At 49.1% G+C, this 23,333-nt stretch overlaps 2 protein-coding genes across 3 annotated transcripts in view; both read left to right on the plus strand.

The window, feature by feature from the left end:
- Nucleotides 1–11,890, plus strand: part of FBXO16 (F-box protein 16) — a 40,258-nt gene extending 28,368 nt beyond the window's left edge. For both annotated transcript variants that reach the window (XM_075415070.1, XM_075415069.1), the window contains exons 7-9: nucleotides 4,561–4,666; nucleotides 9,186–9,411; nucleotides 11,630–11,890. In XM_075415070.1, the coding sequence (XP_075271185.1) occupies nucleotides 4,561–4,666; nucleotides 9,186–9,411; nucleotides 11,630–11,697 (400 nt within the window). In that variant the 3' untranslated portion in view covers nucleotides 11,698–11,890. The remainder of the gene's footprint in view (nucleotides 1–4,560; nucleotides 4,667–9,185; nucleotides 9,412–11,629) is intronic.
- Nucleotides 11,891–15,475: 3,585 nt separating this feature from the next.
- Nucleotides 15,476–23,333, plus strand: part of ELP3 (elongator acetyltransferase complex subunit 3) — a 114,661-nt gene continuing 106,803 nt past the window's right edge. Inside the window, exons 1-4 of the mRNA XM_075415067.1 lie at nucleotides 15,476–15,584; nucleotides 18,185–18,284; nucleotides 19,325–19,463; nucleotides 20,759–20,829. Coding sequence (XP_075271182.1) covers nucleotides 15,566–15,584; nucleotides 18,185–18,284; nucleotides 19,325–19,463; nucleotides 20,759–20,829 — 329 coding nt within the window. The 5' untranslated portion in view covers nucleotides 15,476–15,565. The remainder of the gene's footprint in view (nucleotides 15,585–18,184; nucleotides 18,285–19,324; nucleotides 19,464–20,758; nucleotides 20,830–23,333) is intronic.

Below are 23,333 nucleotides of genomic sequence, written 5' to 3' on the forward strand. Positions count from 1 at the left end.
CCACTCTTCATGTAAAATGAATGTCAGAAGTAATGAAATCTATGTAAAATGAGATTCCTAAAACAATAGGGAGTGATTTCCCCAAATACAGGGTTTTGCAAAGGTAGTCTGGGAGAGGAAATGAGTTTTGCTGCAGTCTGAATGCATCTAGAGAGCAACGAGTATTTTCTGGAGGTCATGAGCACGTGTGAAAAGACGCAGCGGAACCAACAGAAAAGCAGCAGAAAGCCAAAGCGATGGCTGAGAGAGAAGGACTAGGGAGAGCACTTGGAGGCCAGCAGGTTACTGGAAAGCTGTGAGCCAACAAACCATTCTTTCCCTTTGAGTTCTGCTGTGCTGAGGAAAACTGGCCTTGCTGAAAATTCTTTGTGACCAAACAAGGTTACATCAAAGGAATACCTGACGCCATCATCAAAGCTATGCGTGAGACTAGTCACTGGCTGCTTCTTTGAATCAAAGTTAATCTGCCTAATGTCAGGGTAAATTTTGCAGAATTTAAGAGGCAACGAAAAAATAAAGTTTTTCCTAGCTCTTGGACCAGGTTAAAATCTCCTCTGAGCTGGCCCTCGCTCTGCGCTGGCTTTCTGGCCCAAAGAGAGGTGAGAACTCTCCTGTTCATCGTAACAGGGTGTCCCCGCTGCAGCCGAAATATTGGCATGTAAATGGCTGAGCTGTCATTTGTTTCTCTGCTGGCCTCTTGGGGGGAGTCATTAGCTATATGCGCCCTTCCACAGCAGTATCAAAACGACGCTGCTGTGAATTCATAGCAGAGAACTTATCCTTGCTTAGCCAAAAAAATGTGAAACGTGGGAAGCATAACAAGCTACGGGCAATTCTCAATTATGAGACAAAGGGAATCCTAAAAGAGGTAACACAAAACATATACTTTAGGCTATAAGACCATCATTGGGTATTTACCTTTGAAAAACAAATAAATAGATTTCTATAGAGCAATTGGGTGAGAGTTTGGCCTGGACAGTGCTGGTGCTTCATGTCACTTGGGAGCAAAACCGCAACATGGTGCCACAGCTGCGTAGTGCCAAAACATGGCAGAAGGGTGTTAATTTGCAATCTGGATGATAGCTGAGACTTGACTGGGTTTTATTCCGATGGATTTTTTCGCTGCTTGCTCAGAAAGGCATGAGCTTGTGCTCTAAAACTGCATGCCACCCAAGAGCCTCGGTGACAAACACCACTGCAGCAGGAAGGAGATGGGAGGAGATCCCTGCGTTCACCAAGACATCTGGTTTAGATGGGATGGTGTGGAAAAAGCTTCATAGTCACTGAGCAGCGAAATTAAGAATAGCAACGATCAGATGCGTGGTCGAGGGAGTGGTGAGGCGACAGAGCAGAGATACAGACAGGGGTTGAATTACAAATTGCCTGGAAGGGGTTATCAAAATCCCTCGGTAGAATTGTAGCTGTGACTTCTGGCGTTGCTGCGTGTATGTGTGCAATTTATCACGAGGATGATTTCTGGTAGGTCCGGTTTGTTTTCTGCCTGAATTGTCCAGGTAGCTTTTTGTTCGTATACAAACAAAACAGAGACCAGCAAGGATGGATTTGTGGCTTTGGGCACAAAGCAATATTGCAAAGGTGAAGCGAAACATTTTTATCTAAAGTGTGGAACTAAGTTAGCAAATGGTCTCTGGGACTCTGATCTGCCTAAAAAAGGACCAGGAGGGGCGTTTCTTTCAGCCCCGGCGTGTATAGTTCTGCTGGGAGGCATCTGGTGTTTGTGCTGCTTGCTGCTAATAAATCAAAAGATTTGCCTCTCACTTTATCATGAATAATGAATCCCGATTCTAGCCTAGCGCTGGACCCCTGCCAAGATTGTGTCCTTGTGCCTCAAGACAGAGCCCTGCTACTTCTCATGACAACAGCTCAGCCAAAATGCAAGCTCCTTCCCCCCCCCTCCCCCCTTCTGGAAGCCAGCACTAATTCAGTTAGATAATTTATGGACATAGGCCGGCTCTAAAAACAGTTGCATATTGTACTGGAGTGTTTACCCAACGAGAAAATAATTACTTTCAGTAATTGTTCTGTCAGCAGCCTGGGCCCAGTTTCTGACAAAAAAGGGGCTGGCTCGCGTGAGAAGGGCATGGTGTTTCCCCGTCCTTCCGAATCCTAACGCTTGTCCCTCACTTTTCATGTTTCTGAATAGCCACCCCAGGACTCTCTGCCTGGTAGGCTTGTGGGGAATTAAAAATGTTTCTTAACGGAGGAAAGCGGGGCGAGAAACACCCAGTTCAGCACTGGGAGTGAGAGACTTGCCATCCTCATCTGGGCTCTCATGCCCTTTTCCTTTGCAGCCTTGAGAAACCCATCCTCACTGCTTACATCTCCGTAGAATCATGGAATCACAGACTGGTTTGGGCGGGAAGTGACCTTTCAAGGCCATCCAGTCCAGCCCCCTGCCATGGGCAGGGACGTCTCCAACCAGATCAGGGTGCTCAGAGCCCCATCCAGCCTGGCCCGGAGTGGTTCCAGGGCTGGGAATTGAGATGGTGGTGGTGACCTGCTGCAGCGGGATGCTCTGACACCATGAGCAGGGACACTGGAATACAGCAGCAGAGGTTAATATCTTAATTTAGGACCACAAGGCCAGGTCTGCCTTCTAGCTAAAGACGACCAGTTCACTCCCTATAATAATGTTTTGGATTTAATTTTCTCTCTTGGCTGTTAGTGACGTGTTTATAAACAGATTGCAGTTTTCCTCAACTTACTGTTTGAAATAATTTGTCTTTATGGTTCTTGATCTGCAGCTGGTCTGGGACGAGTGAGTAACAGATACGTGCTGGTGTTGGCTGCTTTTGAGGACGTGTGTGTTATATGGTGTAGGATAAATGTTGCTGTTATAGAATCATAGAATCATTTAAGTTGGAAAAGACCGTCAAGATCACTGAGTCCAATCATTAACCCAACACTGCCAAGTCCCCCACTGAACCATGTCGCTGAGTACCACATCTCCATGTCTTTTAAATACCTCCAGGGATGTGAAGTGACTCCACCACTTCCCTGGGCAGCCTGTTCCAGTGCTGGACAGCCCTTTTGGTGAAGAAATTTTTCGTAATATCCAATCTAAACCTCCCCTGGCACAACTTGAGGCCATCGCCTCTCGTCCCATTGCTGGTTACGTGGGAGAAGAGACCACCCCCCCCCCCTCACTACCCCCTCCTGTCAGGGAGCTGGAGAGAGCAATGAGGTCCCCCCTCAGCCTCCTCTTCTCCAGCCTGAGCAGCCCCAGCTCCCTCAGCCGCTCCTCAGCAGACTTGTTCTCCAGAGCCCTCCCCAGCCTCGCTGCCCTTCTCTGGACACGCTCCAGCCCCTCCATGTCCTTCTTGGAGTGAGGGGCCCAAAGCTGAGCACAGCACTCGAGCTGCGGCCTCACCAGTGCCCCGTACAGGGGCACGATCCCTGCCCCAGTCCTGCTGGCCACACCATTGCTGGTACAAGCCAGGATGCTGTTGGCCTTCTTGGCCACCTGGGCACACTGCTGGCTCCTGTTCAGCCGGCTGTCAACCAGCACCCCCAGGGCCTTTTCTGCTGGGCAGCTCTCCAGCCACTCCTCCCCAAGCCTGGAGCGCTGCGTGGGGTTGGTGTGACCCAAGGGCAGGACCCGGCACTTGGCCTTGTTGAACGTCACACAGTTGGCCTCAGCCCACCGATCCAGCCTGTCCAATGTTCTACGACTCTAGGATATAGCAGTAGAGGTTTTAGAGTCTATTTCCACCCTTTATGTTCATGATTTTGCATTCAGAATGTGCTTTCCAGCATGCCTTCCAGGAGCCCAGAGACACTGGTGACGAAGCTTGGAGACCAACCCAGAGAGCACACAGAGTTTCTGCTTTAAATTTGCCACTTCTATATTGCAGAATTTGAATGGGGAATGAACACCTTGAGAGCAAGTGTTTTTATGAACCTGCCTGAGTTCGTAAAAAAACTTCCTCACAGCATGGATTTTACTCCTGATATTGGAAAAATGTGACAACTGGCCATATTCCGGTGTACTTCACTTAATTTTCACACTCTGGAATATTCCTGTTCTGCCAGTTAATTGTATTGACTTTAATAATATCTGCATAAAAATTTATAAATTTATACACATACACATACACATATACAAGAAGAAGTATTTGGCTATTAAAACAATGAATAAATAACTTGTTGGAGGCGCAGTCCTCTAGCCTTGTTTATTTTACAAGTTACATGGACTTGACTGAAAACTCTTAAACTGATTTAGCTACACTTGCCTTTCTGTGAAGTCCCCTAGGCTGATGTAACACGTTACATGGATTTAGCTTAAATCAGTAAGTCTCGAGCTAAGGGCACATGTTTGAGTGCTCTGAAGTTATCATAACTTAAAAAATAGCAAGTTACCACCCTCCCTGAGCCACGCTATCTGATTGTGCGCGCCTGGTCTGCCCCAGGTGCAAGATAAAATGCATTATCTTTAACCATGTCTTTTTGGATGGCAATGTCATAAAGGATTTTCTTTTTCTCAACCCCAGGGAACCAACTCCACAGCACTTGTTAATACTGTTCTGTTCTACTCTGCAGGAGAAAGAAAGGAGGCGGGGAGACCCCAGACCTTAGCCGGCAGGCAGCGGAGAAAAAAAAGAGCATGGGTTGTGGATCTAATAAGTTCCAGAAGGCAAGATCACTGGCAAGTATCACCGGCTTGTAATTGTACCAGTTGGGGCCCGGTGTCAGGTACACCCAGGAGCGTTTTAGCTCAGAGCTTTTGCTGAACTTAGGTCTAACTGTGAAGCTTTGCTCTGGCTATAAGGAGGCTGCCAGGCACATTTGCTGCCTATCCCGAAGGGAGAGACCTGGGCAGAGGGAGGACACAAAGCACGCGACGTCTGGCTGCTCCGGGGGCAATCTCTCCTTGCAGCCTAGACATGGCGCGTCTGCCTTGAGGGGAAAAGACAGCAACTGTCTGCGTGGAGACAGCGACCTTCTCATCTGCTTCTCCCTCCCAGCATCCCACCAGCCAGTTTCCACGCTTTACAAAACACCGAATCAATTCTCTTATGGCGCTTGCATCTCTTCCCAGAGCTGCTCTTCTGTGCTGGCGACTTTTGATCGTTGCAGTTTGATGTTAGTTTATTCTCTGTTCGCCGCACTGAGCCCGAGCGAGCAGCCCCAAGGTCTTAATACTGAGGCTCCATTGTGCTCATCGCTGGTAAAATAGGGCATCCTCACATGAAAGGAGTCTGGGGAAGTCGGGCTTCCAGAAAGCATCATGGGTCTAAGCTTTTGTAGATACGGCAACAAACAGCTGCCAGCAGAACGACGTGCTCACAAGCGTATCAGGGGTTTTTGCAGACCTGGAAGCGTGTTTCCTAAGCGATAAAAGCCAGGGAACGCACGTGAGTTGTGATGAAGAAGGTTTACATAGAAGAGAGGCATTGTCTCCCGAGATTGGGAGGCATTCTCCTGACCCACATACAGCCTGTTTGCAAGGAAACAGATTCAGTCAGTGTTAAAGAACAGAAAATATAATTAGAGTTATTCAGCCTGTGTCTTAAACAATTCCCATTCTCCAATGCCTTCCTCTGTAGCCCTTAGATCAGAGCGCCCTTACACGGTTTCATTCCACCACAGCTTCCCGTTTCAGATCTAAAGCTGTTTTATTGTCAGTCCAGAAGTGAAAGAATCTTAGTTCAGGATAAAAAGAGGTGAATTTGATTTTCTTTCCTCAGATTTTAGGAAAGTTATGTTTTCTTCTAAGTTACTGAACCTACAACCCACAATCAGGAAGGCACAGGCACCTAGCCTGACTCCCGCCATGAAGTCCAGACCCTGCACAATGTCAGCGAGAGTTCTTGCCCTAAGTTGCAGCAGTGTGTACGTACGTGTCACCTTCTGTTGGCTGCTCACAGCTTAAATTTATTTAAATTTATTATTCCTGTAGCAAATAGTCACCCGGAAGCATTTAGCTGGCACAAAATGGTCGTGGACAGATGCCTGGGGGAGCACACAGAGTTGGTGGGTACTGAATTCTCACCCCACAAAAAGCCCTGGGAAGAATCTTCAAGCCACTGCCAAGGCCTGAGAGGCCCACCATCCTCCCTTGGTCCCTCCTGGGCAGCTGGGACAGCCTAACCCGGGGGTTAAGTGTCCTCAAACCCATGGGGCCGTGCCGTGGTGACGTCAGCCCAGAACAGAGCTCCATGCTTTTGTGCTGAGCAATCTTGGTAGCACTGGCTTCTATTTGTCTTAAAAATCTGGGGTAGCCTGTGTGGCAGTGTCACTCTTTCCTAGACCTTTACGTTAAAAATGGGCTTGCATTTCTTTTGAGTGCAGAGTTGTCCAAATTTCAGTAGGAGAGCTGTGCTTTTTATCCTCTGATATATAAGCCTGCTGTTACGCTGGCCATTAATGACTACAACACTACATGACATTAAAGGTTAGGTTATGGTAGGCTGATGCATAGAAAAAGAATACATATATATAACTTGCTAGGAAGAATCCAAAATTAATTTCCATTTTTTATTAAGGTAGGATTGGGAAACCTCATTGAAATTAAGACCTGTGAAAAGACTCATATTTAATCAAGTCCAAATAAAGAGGCTTAATGCTCAAATCTTTTAGTAAATCCTTAGAAGAACAGACTATGATGAAAGAATAAGTGCCCCAAGCAAGCAAACATCAAGTCAAATTAAAATGAAGCTCTTAAATAGATCAATGATCCAAGTGCAGAAAGTAGGTGAGAATAAAGTACATTACAGCCAACAATGAAGATGTGAAGAGGGCTATTATTTGGAGCTCCAAGCTGAGGAGGCTGAACAGCACACCAAAACAGAATAAACCTGTAATTAAGGTGGTGACCCGAGTCCTGCAATTACATCCACTGGCTCCACGTTTGCATGTGGTGAATCAGTTCTCCGAGTAAACTTGTGAGGTTTTGGAGTTTATTAGTAATTATGGAAACAGCAGCATAAAATGTGACCAGGCTTACACTTAAATTAGAATAAATTAAAGTAAATTAGCTAAATTACAATAAATAGTAAATTGCAATAAATTAAGTTAATTAAGTCTCTGAATGAAGGGCCACGTTCTTTCTTACGAACCCACATGCAACCCCCAGCTCTCTGCAGTGGGGAGGGAACACCCCACTCTGTCTTTATCCAGGGAAACGCTTTACATTAAGGATATGTATAGTTTCATCTCTTTAAGCACTGTGCTGGATCAAGGCTTTATGGCATGGCTGTGCCACCTTGATGCTCACCTTGCCTTCAGCAGCCACTGTCCCAGTATTATATAAAGAAAAGTGAGGAATGCGACAGGTTCGGTGACTTCTCCACGCTTCGGCCAGGCTGGGCATGGGAACCGGAGCTCTGTTCCGGGCCACTGTATCATCCCTCCTCTTCACTGCGACGTGGAGCTTGTGCTGCCCTGCTGCGACTTCACGGCTCTGGCCCTGCAGGTCCCTTCGCAGGCGTCACTGCTGCCACGTCAGCGTCCTTTACCCAAGTCCCTGAGGACTTCCAGTGAGGAGTCTTCTGCAGCTTCTCAGCAAAATAGGCAGCCTCATGCCCCAATGTCAAAATTCCCAGATACTTTAGCAGGAAGGTAAAATTTGATTGATGCTTTTGACAGCTTTGCAAATGACTGCAATGTCAGCAATTAGGGGCTGGTTTTGCCTTTCAGGCTGTCTGCTTGTTTCTGATCAAGAGACTGCTCCACCCTCACAGCTGTTCCTGAATTACTGGCTTATTTTTTGTACTTACTAAATAATGTCTTTTTGTCAGGATCAGTCATTCTTGCCTCATTGCCTATATCCTAAGCTAATAAGATTGCAGCATTTGAAGCCAGGAATAAATTTTCCTATGACATATTGACAGGGAATTGATGTTCTGAGTATGAATTGAGTTTGTGTACTGTGTGGCTATAGCCCACATGAAGATCCGGGGCTCGTAGCACTGAGACACGGTCCCGTCCAGTGTGTATTTATATTCTGCAAATCTTAATTTTGAATTTTATTTATTCATACAAGAAACCCTATTGAACGTCATAGGGCTATTCCTAGGAGTGAACAGAACTCAATACAACATTTGCATATTCAAACTCAGGTTACATATGTCACCCTAATTTTAAAAGTATAGCCTGGCTTTAAGAGTCTGTGCCTATCTGTCCCTGAGAGCTCTAAAACTGAACCACCACCAACACAAGAGATGAAAAGCAAGGAACAGTCAGATCTATGCTGGAACTGCTACCGCTCCTGTGGTATTGCGCTGTTCTCGCTAGGACAAAAAACCTGCAGCTGCTCTTCTCACACCATCGCTGTCAGACCCCAAGCACTGCCAAGAACCCGGACCCTTTTGTATGACCACTGGCCTGTCTTTAGGTTGATGTTCAGCAGTGGCTGGATTGCTTATTTATAACCAGACAATTAGGCATGAAGCACCATGTATCTGCCACTGCTGCCAATTCAAACAATGGAAAGAGGAAACAGGCGGGCAGGAATTACCGAGCAGCATTGGCTTTTCTGCACAACCATTCTACCATGGACACTAGATTCACATAAGACTATCTGCCCACATATTGCTTTTTAATGAGTTGCTATGTAAATGTTTGGCTTGGTTAGTGTTCGTTCACTATTCTTACCAAATGATTTGTATCAGTCAGAAAAAAGCCAAAGCTGTAGGTCTGCAGAACCTGTGCATTTTGAGTATTTGTGATTTTTCTCAAGGAATAGACAATCACTGTGAAGATTTTTTTTTTTTTGCTTAATTTCTATCCTGTTTAGTAAAGCGTTCATTGAACAGTATGTTAAAATAAACTTCATCCTTTACGCTGCGAGACTTCTAACAGCAATCAAGACTGGGATCAGTCGCAGCCATATGCACGGGGGAAAGTTTGTGCATTAACATATGAATTGATGTGGAGAATCAATTAATGTGGGTTTGGCTTTACTAGCATCAGTTTCTAATTGGGTCCTTTTGTCCTTAAGGTAAACTTACACCAGAGCACAGGTCCCTGCAAATAATGCAGAATATGCTTATATCATTTAGGAGTCTCATTCAGAGATATCATTTTGGGATATAATTTATAGAATGTCTATAGCATGTACACAGAATGTATAGAATTTATAGAAGTTCTCGATGGACTCCCAACGCTTTCAGTCCCTCTGAAGCTGTTGGGACGATATGATCCTTACTGCCTTCTCTTCCTAGCTATCACTTCCTGCAGATGTTGAGTCTGTTCCAAAACCACCAGTTCGTCCCAGCTGGGCCACTCACCAGTCAACTGGGAACCTGCCCTCCAAAGCAGCAGCAAAGACCCTAGCCCAGAGCTCTCAGTGGAATGCTGGGATACGACCAGCACCCGTTCGAGCTCCAGTGCCAAAGCCACGTGGAAGAGGGAAGAACGACTTCACAAGGACGTACAGCTGGTCTCCATGTTAGTATGCTGCCCTGTCCCATGCAGAAATTGCCAATACCCACATTTAGTGCGCTGAGGGAAGGAGACGGTGCTGGCAGTATATTTCTGTAGGCGAAGGAGAAGGCAGTCATTCCGCGTGGTGGGAGTCCAGATGACAGTGATTTGCTGCATCAAAAGAGAACATATGGCCAAAGACGTCACATCTAGCACTTGCTAGGTCCACCTGTCTGTCACGACTGTCATCTTGGTATTGAACACTGGCATGGGCTTCACATGGGTTTAACTCGCTAATACTCCATGGTGGAGCAAGAGATCTTAGACCAGAAGTGGCAGTGGGCTCCATCCAAAGCCCACCGACTCTGCCAGGTCCTGGATAGATGCCAGGAGGAGCTGGTATGGTTGGGCTGGAATCAGAGCGTTCAGCATATTAGATGAGAGAGCACTCAGCTCCAGGGAGACAGCAGCTGAGAAAGCAGCTGATCTGTGAATGCCTTTCAAAAATAAGGAGGCAGACTGACACAACCAAAAATGATTTTATGCCATTTCAGTCTGGGGTTGGCTTGGGCAGCTATTCATGAAGACCTCACCTCCTGATGTACCCAGCATCTCTGGAAGGTCCACTGAGCTGTCTGCAGCTGGCTGGGAAAGCACTGGGTATCTTTCAGAAGCACACAACGTCTGAAAGTCCTAGTAATTACACAAGCGGGCTGTCCACACAGGGACTGCAATCTGTGACCCCTAATGATTTTTAATAGCATAAGAAGGGTAATAGATAAAGGACTTGGAATGAACAAAGGAAAAGAGGCTTCTGATGAGATACTGTGAGGATTTTCAAAGAGAACACAGGGGTGGAGTGAGGGGCAGGGCAGCAACTATCCAGTAATTACTGATGATCCCATCTAGAAGGGAGATAGTGGAGCATGTGGAGGCCTCCAGCATCCCTTTGGATCTCCCTGGTATCTATGTTTTTAGCAAGTGCATAGGCTAACTGCCCTGAGGAGGACCCACAGTGCAGATAAGCGATCACAAATCCTTCCGTGGGAGATAAAAGAAAGAATCCAAACACAGATGAAGGATGACACACAGGGGAAAACACTGGAATGAGTGAGATGAGGCCCAAGGAAAACACACGAAGACTGCTTCACGTAGGAAGCAGTACATCAATGCATCCCGATCATAAAAGGCAAGAGAGGAAAGCGTCAAGATTAGGCTAGAGGGTTACAGCACTGCGTATTTCTAAAGCAATACAAGGTTTCTATAAAATAGGACCCTCATCCTGAAGTCACGTTGCCTGGACAGAGCCTTAGGAAGGTTGTATGCTGGACTGGGGCCAAGTCCTGAAAAGTTAAGTGTAGGTGCAGGGACTTGGTCGAGTTCTTGGTTGTTCCAGTCAATCAAGGGAATTCTGCCGGTCTGGAAGCAGCGTTGTGGCCTCCCAGGAATGCGGCACAGCTCCGACCGCTGCCATCCCAGAGGCACTGGGAATGGGAAGAAGGTGTTTCTTAAGTCTCTTTACTTCTGTGAGCCAATCTGCAACTGCAGTGTTGTGAAAGAGGACGTGGGGGACGGAGTAAGGGCAGCTCCTGCAGGCAAGTGGCCACCCAGTGATTATTAATGATTCCATATGGGCGGAGGACAAAGGCGCATGCAGGGACGTGCAGCGCCCTGTCCGAGCTCTGCTGCAGTCACTGTCTTCTACAGGATAAGAAATTTCAAGACTGTGCGCAAGGAAAGTGCTAGGGAGAGTGGGGAAGCAAACCACCTACAAACACCATGGCTGCAGTATACAAGGTAAATTATCCCTGAGGGATTGCATTCGGATTAGGGGCAATTTGCGAGGCAAAACTGTATTTTTTTTTGTACCAGGGAGAGACAAATCCTATCTTAATTCCTTCAGTGACCTCTCCTGGACCTTTGTGATCTCTGCCAGGCTCTTCCCAAGGTAACCTTACCTAACTTCAGATAGTACTCCAGCTGGGCTTTACCAGGGCCTGTTAGCAGATTGTCAGACAGGCGGGCAGGAAAAGTAAAGATGTTTTGACTGATGATAATTTTCTCTAGAATCAGATGATGAATGGAAACTGTCTTTCCATTCAATCCAGATTTGTGAAGGTATTTGAGGTATTAAATGCCACCAAAATCCCAAGGATTGGCTGAGTACCTAAATATGTTTAGAATCTGAATTCTCTGAGTGGATTAATCTGTCTGATTCTGACATTATTTCTCTTTCATCTAGCATCTCCACTGTTTGAGGCTCAGCCCTGGCACATTCCTTCATCTAACCAAGGATCTGACACAGAGTAAGGGAGGATCCAGAGTATCTTTCATCCCAGCAGAACAGAAACTGGGGAATAATAGGCTGTAAAATAACTAACAGTAATATCCAGGAACACACCAGGCCAAGCAGTCTATCCTTGAAGTAACAGCAGACCTATGTAACGCCTTGATGTAACTCCTACCGATCATCTTATTAGAATAAAAATGTACGTACTTACAACACGCTTTACAATCATTCCTGAGGTCACAAAATGAGTCAGAATCTGAAACGGAGACAAAAGACACAGAGAGGCAGTCTCCATCACCTGCCTCTGCCACTGAGCTGCTGGCTGGCCTCAAGCAAGCCGTATCACCCTCGGTGCCGCGGGCTGCTGATCTGCAGAGGCAGATGGTTTTTTACACACCTTTATAGCAGCACTTCCAGATATGCTGATAAGAAATTGCTAAACAAGTAGAGAGGAAGGTTGTTATGCCTGCGCCCTTCCTTGCAGATGCGCATTTCCCCACACTGCTTGGCATCTCCAGATCCTGCACAACTCTCGTTAGCCACAGCCTTTGATTAAAGAACTGAAAGTACCTTTTAAACCCCAGAGGCCAATGAATCAGCGTTGCTGCATCTGAATTCCACCAGTACAAGCAAGATCAGAATGTGAGCCCTAGGCTACAGCCCTGCTCAGATGTGGGGAACAAACCCAAACATGCCAGCCGCCCTCTTACCCAAGCTTTACCATCCATTTCTGCCCAAAACTCCACCTGCATTTCCCTGGTGTTCCTTGCCGGGAGCAATGGCAGAGTTTGGTACTGTAGTTTGGCTTTGTAGCCAAAATGAAGTTTTCCTAATTATTGCTCTTCTGATGTGAAGAAACAAAAACATGGAAAAAGGCGTATGTGTAACTGAAGTTGATGGGAGTTGCAGGTGGGAGCACAGCTGGATTAAAAGTGAGGATTTTTGGAAATGTCCAACTTGTGTGGTGGAAGATGAGTGAACGTGAGCTGTTGCCAGGGAAGTAAAAGCATTCAGAGAGCGAAGTCTCAGCGGCGGCGCTGGGGTTATGACAGGTTAAAGGATGGTTACCGAAGAGCGTGGAGACCTCGCGGCAAAGGGAAGCAGCTAATGATAGTAGCCGAGTGCAAGATAAAAAGTTGCTGCAATAGGTGGATGAAGCCGATAACAAACGGAGAGCGCAGCTCAGCTCACGTAACAGAGGGCTGAGGAGATGAGGTGGCACTGACACGGTGCGTAGGGTCGTGTTTAGGGGGGTGTGGGTTCAGAGGAGGGAGGGGGCTATGGGAAATCAGTCGCCTTGCCCCTGCTGGCACGCTCTCAGACTGATCGCCTTACCCGGTGTCTGGTGTGGGCATCCCACCCGTCCTGTGCTCCATGCCACCCCCAACAAGACACAAAGACATCCTCCTGGTGGATGCTGTGCAGTGTGTGCATCCCCAAGTAGCTCAGGGGAAGGAATTTGCTTTCATACCCCAGCCAGCCCAAAGCAGGGCACAGTGAGACACGCACAGACAACCCGTCCGCAACGTCCCTCTCGCTGCACAGCAGCTGCTGCAACAGGTTTGAGAGAGGCGATGGCAGGAAATACGTCTGGATAAACGCTTTGTAACTGCTTGTGCAGCCCATATCCTGAGCACGACCACTCTCCAAACCACGGGTGTGCTGCTGGTTGGCACAGGATGCTTGGGAGACCCCCCGGGAGGTAAAATCATGGGTAGAGACAGGTCCAGACATTGCAGAGCACTCCCAGCACGTCCTGTAGGAAGGAAACTGAATTCAGCTCTCCAAAAAGCCCTGAAGGCAGGAGAGAGGTAGCAACAGGAGCAGATGGTCGAGACCACATTTTCAACCTCTCTCAGCACCTCTACGTTTTTTCGTGTCAGTTGGTGCTTTTTTCTTTTTTTAATTTTTAGTGGCCTGTTTTTCCTTTTTGCCTGTTCTCTCCTCCTCTGCAATCCTGTTTTCTTGTCCGGGCGGCCTCTGCTGAATAGCAGGTTCACATTACTCACAACGAGATCCACCTCAATCTACTGGTTGACCAGGATGCCACCAGCAAGGAGAGGCAGGAGCTGGCAGCACCCGCAAGGCTCTGGCCAACAGCAACAACCAACCAAAAGCAGGCAGCTCCCCACGCGAGAGGTTAATTCAGCTGTGGAACTCCCTGCCTGGAGAAGCTGTAGATGCTGAAGTTCATGGGGGCTCTAGAAGTCACTGGAGATTCACGGAAGGATATTGAGCCGTGGGACTAGATGATCCACAGAGATCCCTTCCAACACCTACGATTCTTTAATTCTGTGACCCTAGGAGGATTTGGGCAGGAAGGGACCCCAGCAGGTCTCTGGTCCAAACTCCAGCTCTGAGCAGAATCACAGAATGTGAGGAGTTGGCAGGGACCTCTGTGGGTCACCCAGCCCAACCCCCTGCCCAAGCAGGGTCACCCAGAGCAGGGGGCACAGCACCGTGGCCAGGCGGGGCTGGAATATCTCCAGAGAAGGAGACTCCACAGCCCCTCTGGGCAGCCTGGGCCAGGGCTCCGTCACCCTCAGAGGGAAGAAGTTCTTCCTCGGGTTCAGCTGGAACTTCCCAGGCTTCAGTTTGTGCCCATTGCCCCTTGTCCTGTTGCTGGGCACCACTGGAAAGAGTCTGGCCCCATCCTCCTGACACCCACCCTGCAGATACTTGTAAGTATATATTAGGTCCCCTCGCAGCCTTCTCTTCTCCAGGCTGAACAAGCCCAGCTCCCTCAGCCTCTCCTCGTAGGAGAGATGCTCCAGTCCCCTCCTCATCCTCGTAGCCCTCCGCTGGACTCTCTCCAGTAGCTCCTCATCTTTCTTGAACTGGGGAGCCCAGCACTGGACACAGCACTGCAGATGGGGCCTCCCCAGGGCTGAGTAGAGGGGGAGGAGAACCTCCCTCGACCTGCTGACCACGCTCTTCTTCATGCAGGGTCCCAGAGCAGGGTCAGCTCTGGGATCAGCCCAGGTTGCTCAGGGCTTTATCCAGCTGGGTCTTCAATCCTCGAAAGAAGATGACACAACGGCTATGTGGAACCCGCTACGACACTCGGCCGACGAAAAAGTTTCTCCTCACACCCAGGTTGAACCTCTCCTTAAAATTTGACACACGCTCCCAGCCTCATGAAGCCAAAACCTCCTCGGAGGTACCGGAGCTGCTGCCAGGCCCCCCCCAAGCCTGCCCTTTCCCTCAGCCTCTCCCCACGGGGAGCCCCTCGCACCCCCCTGCTCCCCGTTCCCTTCCACCACCCCCGGCCCCCAGCTCCCCCCCTTCTGCTCCCCAGGAGCTCGCGGGTCTCCAAGCACCTCTCGGGGACGGACTTTTAACCTTTTCCCAGGAAAAAAACTCTCCGCGTTTTTCCCTCCTCACGTTCCTCTCCTCACGTCGGTACGCTGCTACCACCTAGCGCTGAAGAGGCGCGGGGCACCAAGTCCACGGCAGGGGTGTCCCAGCGGCAGGGACTCCGGCCTCCCCGCTAGTGGCGGCGTAATATCGATAAATATCAGTAAATGCTGAGGATTTCAACTTAAAAGAGGACGCGATAAGGAGCGCCCGGCAGGCAGGCACCCCCGCATACACGCGTGTGGGTTGCCCTGCGGGACCGGCTCCCCCCCCGAGGCTGCGCTGATGGTGCCGCCCGCTCCGGGTCTCCCCACGACGCCCCCCGGCGGCTGGCGCAGGGACCGCACCGCCTCACCGCGGTGTGCGCATGCGTAGAGAGGCAGTACCCCCTCCCCCCCCCCCGCCTCCAACAGTCCCCGTGTCGCTTTCCGGCAGCGCGGCTGGAAGCGCGACGTTTTCACGACGGCGTCGCTTCACGGCAGGAGGCGCCGGCCTGGCCTGTGAGGGAGCGCGCGGTGGGGAGCTGGCAGCATGAAGCAGAAGAGGAAAGGTAGCGGGGTGCGAGGGGACGGCAGCGCCCGGGGGCTGGCGGCAGGGTGGCCTCTGCCCCTCTCCCGGGAGCTGAGGGCGATGGGGAAGGGTTTTGCCGGCTTCCCCGGCCTTGTGTGTATGTGCCGGGGGGGGTTGTGGGCCTAGGGGCGACGCTTTACCTTGTGTTTGGGCATGGCGGGACGGGGCTGCTCCTCATGCTTCGTGGGGGTGGGAGCTGGGGGGTGGCGGGGCTTTGCGTCCTCCCGTAATTCCGGGGGTTTGTGCGTGTGGAGGGGAAAAACGAGGCAAGTCCTGGCTCCCCCCCCTCCGTGTTCTTTCGGGGCCAGCACTGACCTTGCCTGGGGTTTGGAGGGACTCGGCACCCGTTTTCTCGCCCCGCTGTTGAGTTGGGCGCTGTCGTCGGGAGGCAGAGTCCTCTGCACCCAGGTGGGTGCTCAGGAGTTCGCCTGGCTCCTGGCCGGTGCCTGGACTGTCAGACACAGAATGGGGTGTTGGGGCAGGGGAGTTTGGGTGTTTGTAAGTTTGTGTATTTCACATCGAGTTCTGCAACACAGAAGAGATCAGTTTTCTATCAAGATCCTGTTTTTTGATAGTTTATAAAAGCCAAATGGTCCAGTATCACCAAGTTCCAGTATTTAAAAGTGGCTACAAAGATGGAGACTCCATTCTTACAAGGAGTCACGTAGAGAAGATGAGGAGTGACGGGTACAAGTTACTTCTGGGGAGATTCAGACTGGACACAAGAAGAAATTTTTTCACTGTGAGAACAGTCAGCCATTGGAATAATCTCCCCAGGGAAGTGGTGGATTCCCCAACACTGGACAATTTTAAGGTTCAGCTACACAGGGTGTCGGGCCATCTTGCCTAGATCATGCTTTTGCCAGGAAAGGTTGGACTAGATGATTCTTGACGTCCCTTCCAACCTGGTATTCTGTGAGTCTGCTGCTGGGCTTTTCCCTCATGGCAAAGGGAGAAAAGACCAGGGGAAGGGAAGGTCTTCTACAACCTACTGTAGGTGACCCTGCTTTGGCAGGGGGGTTGGACCAGATGACCCACAGAGGTCCCTTCCAACCCCTACCATTCTGTGATTCTGTGAAGGGAGGTGGGACAGTGAACATGGTGCGGGGCAGCGTGGGACTAGCAGCGACCTGGTCTGTCCTACAAAACTAGCAGCAAACCAGCCGGGAGCATCACTGCCGTGCTTCTCTTGGGTGGGTGCAGATGGGTTTTGGCACAGCTGGCACCACAAAAACTTGTTGGAGCGGTTGTGCCCCTGGCTGCCTCCCTGCTGGTGGGGTTTCTGACAAAGTTTGGGGTGTGTATTTACTTGTTGGTGTAGACAGAGCTGCACGAGGTGAAATAAATGCACGTTGTTTGTAGGGAGAGTGGATGGATCCCTTGATAGTAGTGACTCTCTTCTCCAAAAGCCGGTATAGAAGAAATATAAGCAATGTATACAGCCTATACTGTGCAGGCCCTGGTTGCAGCATGGGGTGGGTCTGTGAGGTGCAGCAGGGAAGCTTTAAAGCACTGACAGCACTGCCTGATGCAGCGTACCCACTCTGAGATGCAGGGGAGTTCCCAGAGCTGGCCTCTTCGTTTGGCTTGCCCCACCGTCCTGCTCACGAGCACGTTCTGTTCCTTGCCATGCGTACTGCTAGCGTCAGGCTGGTCAACTAATTGTCTTTAACTTCCAGTGACTTTTTATTTCTAGCTGTTGTGCGGATTGCTCTGACAATTGCTCTGCGCCAAAGCTCCAACTCGGGAGCCCTCAGCACAGGACAGAGCTGGAGCTGTGGGAGCAGGGCCAGAGGAGGCCCCAGCAATGATGCGAGGGCTGGAACCCCTCTGCTGGGAGGAAAGGCTGGGAGAGCTGAGGCTGCTCAGCCTGGGGAGGAGAAGGCTCCGGGGAGACTTTACTGCGGCCTTCCAGTGCCTGGAGGGGTCTATAAGAAAGCGGCAGACAGGCTTTTTAGTAGAGTCTGCAGTGATAGGAGAAGGAGTAATGGCTTTAAGCTAAGGGAGGGGAGATTTAGACTGGGGAGAAGGAAGAAGTTGTTTATGCTGAGGGTGGTGAGACCCTGGCCCAGGTTGCCCAGAGAGGTGGGAGATTAGGGGACTGGAGCATCTCTGCTATGAGAAAAGGCTGAGGGAGCTGGGCTTGTTCAGCCTGGAGAAGAGAAGGCTGCGAGGGGACCTTAGAAATGCCTCTAAATATCTGCAGGGTGGGGGTCAGGAGGATGGGGCCAGACTCTTTCCAGTGGTGCCCAGCAACAGGACAAGGGGCAATGGGCACAAACTGAAGCCTGGGAAGCTCCAGCTGAACCCGAGGAAGAACTTCTTCCCTCTGAGGGTGACGGAGCCCTGGCCCAGGCTGCCCAGAGGGGCTGGGGAGTCTCCTTCTCTGGAGATATTCCAGCCCCGCCTGGCTGCGGTGCTGTGCCCCCTGCTCTGGGTGACCCTGCTTGGGCAGGGGGTTGGGCTGGGTGACCCACAGAGGTCCCTGCCAACCCCCACCATGCTGGGATTCTGTGGTTGTCACAAGCAGTTGGAAAGCACTGGCTCTACAAGTGGTTTGTTGTTTTGTTCTCGTTTCAGGAGAGCTCAGCCATGCCGAGCTGATGATGATGACGATAGCTGACATCATAAAGCAATTAATTGAGGCTCATGAGCAGGGAAAAGAGGTGAATCTGAACAAGTAAGTCACTCTGGGATGATGCTGAAGAGCTGGTCTACCAGAGATGTACAGCGTCCTGTACAGTCTCTTATATTCAGGCTTTATTTTAAAACGTTTTATTTTCTCAGGCTACTGTAATTTCCCTTACTGTTACCTGATTCAAAACGTACCACCAAGCTTTGGAAATTGTGTGGCGATTTGAAATCGTGCCTTGCTCCTTCGTTGGCAGTGCTCGGGGTACAAAATGGGTTGTGTTGGTGAACAACTCTCAGCAGCTTGTCACTGCCTTTTTGTGTTTCCACCTTGTCTTCATCCTTCAGTAGTCCCAAAGTCAGTTCCATCAAGGAAAGGGCGGATTAATTTAGGGATAAAGTTTAAATCAAGTTTTCTTCGCAATGTGTTAAAAATGAAGTTGTTGTTCACAGAAAGTTCTTCCTTCTTTATGCATGTGGAATAGTAAAACCTGAATTTCTCCCACTGTTTCTGTTTCATTTACGTGATATAATTGCCAGCTTTTTGCTGATGCTGGAAATAACTGATGTGAATGTCTTGGAAGTTAACTCAGCTAGAGTCTGCATATGTAGGGGTTAAAGGCCAGGTTGGATGGGGCTTGGAGCACCCTGGGCTGGTGGAAGCTGTCCCTGCTGATGGCAGGGGGGTTGGAACCAGATGATCTTTAAGGTCCTTTCCAACCCAAACCATTCTATGATTCTAAGTCTTATGAAAAGAATTAAATCACTGAAAACGGGTAAGCCGAAGTCTGTGGCAGCTCTCACAACCTTTTGATAAAATCATACTTGGAAGTAAAATATACAGAAACACAAAACATTGGCAATTGTTGCATATCAACTTTATTTGGAGTTTATTTTTGGTATCTGAATACACAATGCAGCCGATGCGAGGAATTGCTGTGTGCTTATCAAAGAAGTTACCTGGAAAGGCAAACTGGGAGAACCTGCCTAGATCCCCTTGTAACTGAACAGTAACGCCGTAGCACTGCAGCGGGATACGGGTGTGCAGGTGGGAACGGAGCTGCTAATTGGAGATGTTTCTGTTCTCAGACTGAAAACCAAGACATCGGCAAAGTATGGGCTCTCGGCGCAGCCGCGTTTGGTTGACATCATCGCTGCTGTTCCACCGCAGTACCGCAAGGCGCTGGTCCCAAAGCTGAAGGCCAAGCCTATAAGAACTGCTAGCGGGGTAAGCTCGTACGTTCTTCTCTCCACCCACCACCATCTTCCCCTGCTCTCATCGAGAAATTGCATTTAATTGTTTTCAAACACCAGGATATTGGCTGTCCAGAGGCTGTAACGTAGGTGCACCGGCTGCATTGCCAGCTTCCGGGTTGTCCTTTCTGTGATGTTGTGCCTGCAGGGCTGTCGCTTTCAAAGCGTTTGGGAGAAGAGAAAGAGGAGGTCTGGAGATGTTGTTTGCGTAGCCTGTCTTGCTTTTTGGTTGCTGTAGAAACAGTACAGCTGAATCTGCAGGCTCTCTCTGTGAACTGAGGTAAAATGTTAGTGTTTAACTGGTTTTTTTGAAAGGTAGTGCGGGCTGAGAGCAGGAATAAAGGTACAGCTAACATTCAGTTGCGTATTTTTGAGCTTCCCTACCGTACATACAGCATGCCTAAATTCAAGTCAACAAAAACAAAACCCCAAAAAAACCAAAACCCAAACCAGAAACCAAAATCCCAGGAGGTCTTCGCGTTTTATGACTTCAAAAAAACCCAAACAAAACCACAAAAAAACGCTCACCCCCCAGGACAACCCTCAATACCTTTAATTTCTTCTTTCTGGCTGTAGAATATTTCATTAAACTCTTACTCCAACCAGGATTTCTGAAAACTGGAAATGAGGTATTCCAAGTTGGGTGCCCCAAGTTAGTGGACACTAGAAAATCTTAGTGTGTCTGTCTCTTCTTGCCTCTGGTCTTTTTTAAAGAAAGAAGGTGGCTTCTTACCTTGGGCTGGCATTTCACGTGTGAAAAGCTGTCTGAGATCCGCCTGGGAAAAAGAGGCTTTGCTCAGTTAGTTGGAGGCAGGAAGCTATTTTTATTATCTTTTGGTTTACATCTTTTTTGTTTCTCTTCATCTCTCGCCCCATTTTCATCTTCCAGGTGGTGTTTGATGTGGCACACTCTCACCCTTGCACTGTTTTAGATGCGTGAGATGGTCCAGGTGAATACCTGAATGTCAGTCTGCATCTTTTCAGCGAGGTGGTTACTCAGATTTGATCTGAGACGTGTGGTTCTCTATACTGCCAGCTTGTTCTGAATTGTGAGAATATTAAATAATAGCTTCCTGTGTTTTGATGTATTTGTTATCTCCTTCACGAATTAGCGCAGAGATATTTTAGGTGGCAGACTAAGCAGAAAACATCTTGAAATAGTCTCTCGCAGATGCATGTGTATATGTAGCCTTCCAAGATGCACTTTATTTTAGTAACTTCAAAAGCAATTACAATCATTTCTCTCCTCTGTAACTCTGCTTCTTACAGATCGCTGTCGTGGCTGTGATGTGTAAACCACACAGGTGTCCGCACATTAACTTTACAGGCAACATATGTGTGTAAGTATGATGGCTCAGATGACCCAAGAGGACTGTTTTCCAGTATTTATGTGTGAATCTGGTATTGCAGAAGCAGTGTTTTGGGGACAGGCTTCCTTTTTCCACAAGCACAGAGGTGCAGATTGCTGATACCTGCACATTACATTTCAAAAAAAAAAAACCAAAAAAATCACAGAATCCCAGCATGGCAGGGCTTGGCAGGGCCCTCTGTGGGTCACCCAGCCCAACCCTGCCCAAGTAGGGTCACCCAGAGCAGGCTGCACAGCACCGCGGCCAGGCGGGGCTGGAATATCTCCAGAGAAGGAGACTCCACAGCCCCTCTGGGCAGCCTGGGCCAGGGCTCCGTCACCCTCAGAGTGAAGAAGTTCTTCCTCGGGTTCAGCTGGAGCTTCCCAGGCTTCAGTTTGTGCCCGTTGCCCCTTGTCCTGTCGCTGGGCACCACTGGAAAGAGTCTGGCCCCGTCCTCCTGACCCCCACCCTGCAGATCTGTAGAGGCATTTATAAGGTCCCCTCTCAGCCTTCTCTTCTTCAGGCTGAACAAGCCCAGCTCCCTCAGCCTCTCCTCGCAGCAGAGATGCTCCAGTCCCCTCCTCATCCTCGCAGCCCTCCGCTGGACTCTCTCCAGTAGCTCCTCATCTTTCTTGAACTGGGGAGCCCAGCACTGGACACAGCACTGCAGATGGGGCCTCCCCAGGGCAGAGCAGAGGGGAAGGAGAACCTCCCTCGCCCTGCTGCCCACACTCCTCCTCATGCACCCCAGGATCCCATTGGCCTTCTTGGCACCCAGGGCACGCTGCTGGCTCATGGTCACCCTGTCGTCCCCCAGCACTCCCAGTCCCTCTCCGCAGAGCTGCTCTCCAGCAGGTCAGCCCCAGCCTGTACTGGTGCCTGGGGTTGTTCCTCCCCAGGTGCAGGACCTTGCCCTTGCTGAACCTCATCAGGTTCCTCTCTGCCCAACTCTCCAGCCTGTCCAGGAGGAAACTTTTTTGTTGCATGGGCCAGAGCCTGCTTACCTTTAGCAGATACAGGATTTCATGAAGAAAGTAACCAGGAGAGTATATTAATGATCAAATGTAGGTTGTAATACTGTGGCAGGGTGCACAGGTGTGTTGTGTGTATGGCTGGGTACCTAAGCAGATTGGAGAAGACTCCTCCAGAAAGGAAACAGGGCTCAATCTGTAAAGTTTGAAAACTGCTGAGCTGAGACCCACCTGAGGAGGTGCAGGTGTTGTCTGCAGAGACGTGCTCAGCGTGACAGTCTGGTGCTGCCTGGCTCTGGAGTGAAACGAGAGCACAGATGGAAGGGAAGGCCTCCAGCTGCCGAGAGCTTGTGGCGTGAAGGGAATAGCTCCTGGGTTTAATTTGAATTGAGAAACCCAAGCTAGGTTTACCTTGAAGTATGCTACCTCTGTTTGACTTAAGAGGCTGTGCACCTGAAATCTTGTCTGTTTTTTTTTTTAACCACATCAGTTCATCTATTTCAAAACATGGCTTCTCTTTCCCGCCTTGCCACTCCTGAAACATCTGCGTGTTTCACTACCAGCTGCCGAACGCGGAGTGAGCTGGCTCTGTTCTTGTTTTTGCATGAGCAGCTATTCTGTTTGAGATGTTCCAGGTAATTACGTGTATGAAATGTCTTCAATTGGTTTGCACGATTTTGCCAGCAAATTGATTTGGCCACGGTAGTTTGGTAATTAATTTTATAATGGTGACAGATGACTTGGGTTGAGTTTGCAGGGCAGGCAGTGAGGAAGCTAATCAATTACAGAGTGAACTGAATGTGTCTGATTTGATAGGGATGGCATTATCTTAGGCTGGGTGTTGGAGATCTGCACCAGAAGCAACAACACGCTGACTGCTGGATGGCCTTGTCTGTTGGAGGGGCTCGGCGCCTGCGGCTGAAGTAGAAGGGGTTGTCAGCCCTTGTCTCAGGTCGTCTTTGAGCCCAGAACGGCTGTAGATTGGTCATTAATCCCACAGCCCTCAAAAGAAAGCCAAGGACCCTGCAGAATAAACTTATATTCCTTTTAATTACAGTCTGCTGTGTTCCTCTCCTGGCTGGCAGTCATGCTGGGATAGCCGCAAGTCTGCCTTGCCGTGTCGTGGAGTTTCAAACGAGCCTCTAGGTGCAGAAACTGTAATTTAATACCAAACTGCCGTACACTTATCTGGAGTGGAAGGGCTGTATTCTTTTGAAATAGTCTTAGAATGCTGTATTCATTAAACAGCATGTTCTCAAGTTCAGAAAACAAATGTAAATGAGCTTTCTCACCATCAAGATATTTAAATTATGTGAATTTCTGGAAAAGAAATGTAGATTGTGTAACAGGATGATGTCTCTATTTTATGTCTTTCCATGCCAAACAAGAACCATACTTTACACCAAAAGAGACAATGTTTTTGATAGAATGGTGGAAAACACTTGAATTGTTTATGATTGCAAAATTACTTTTTAAAATCTAATAGTCTCTGTGTAACTATTACTCCCAAATGATCTGGCAGCT

Source organism: Opisthocomus hoazin, chromosome 2 (genome assembly GCF_030867145.1).
Source record: "Opisthocomus hoazin isolate bOpiHoa1 chromosome 2, bOpiHoa1.hap1, whole genome shotgun sequence".
Lineage (NCBI taxonomy): Eukaryota > Metazoa > Chordata > Aves > Opisthocomiformes > Opisthocomidae > Opisthocomus > Opisthocomus hoazin.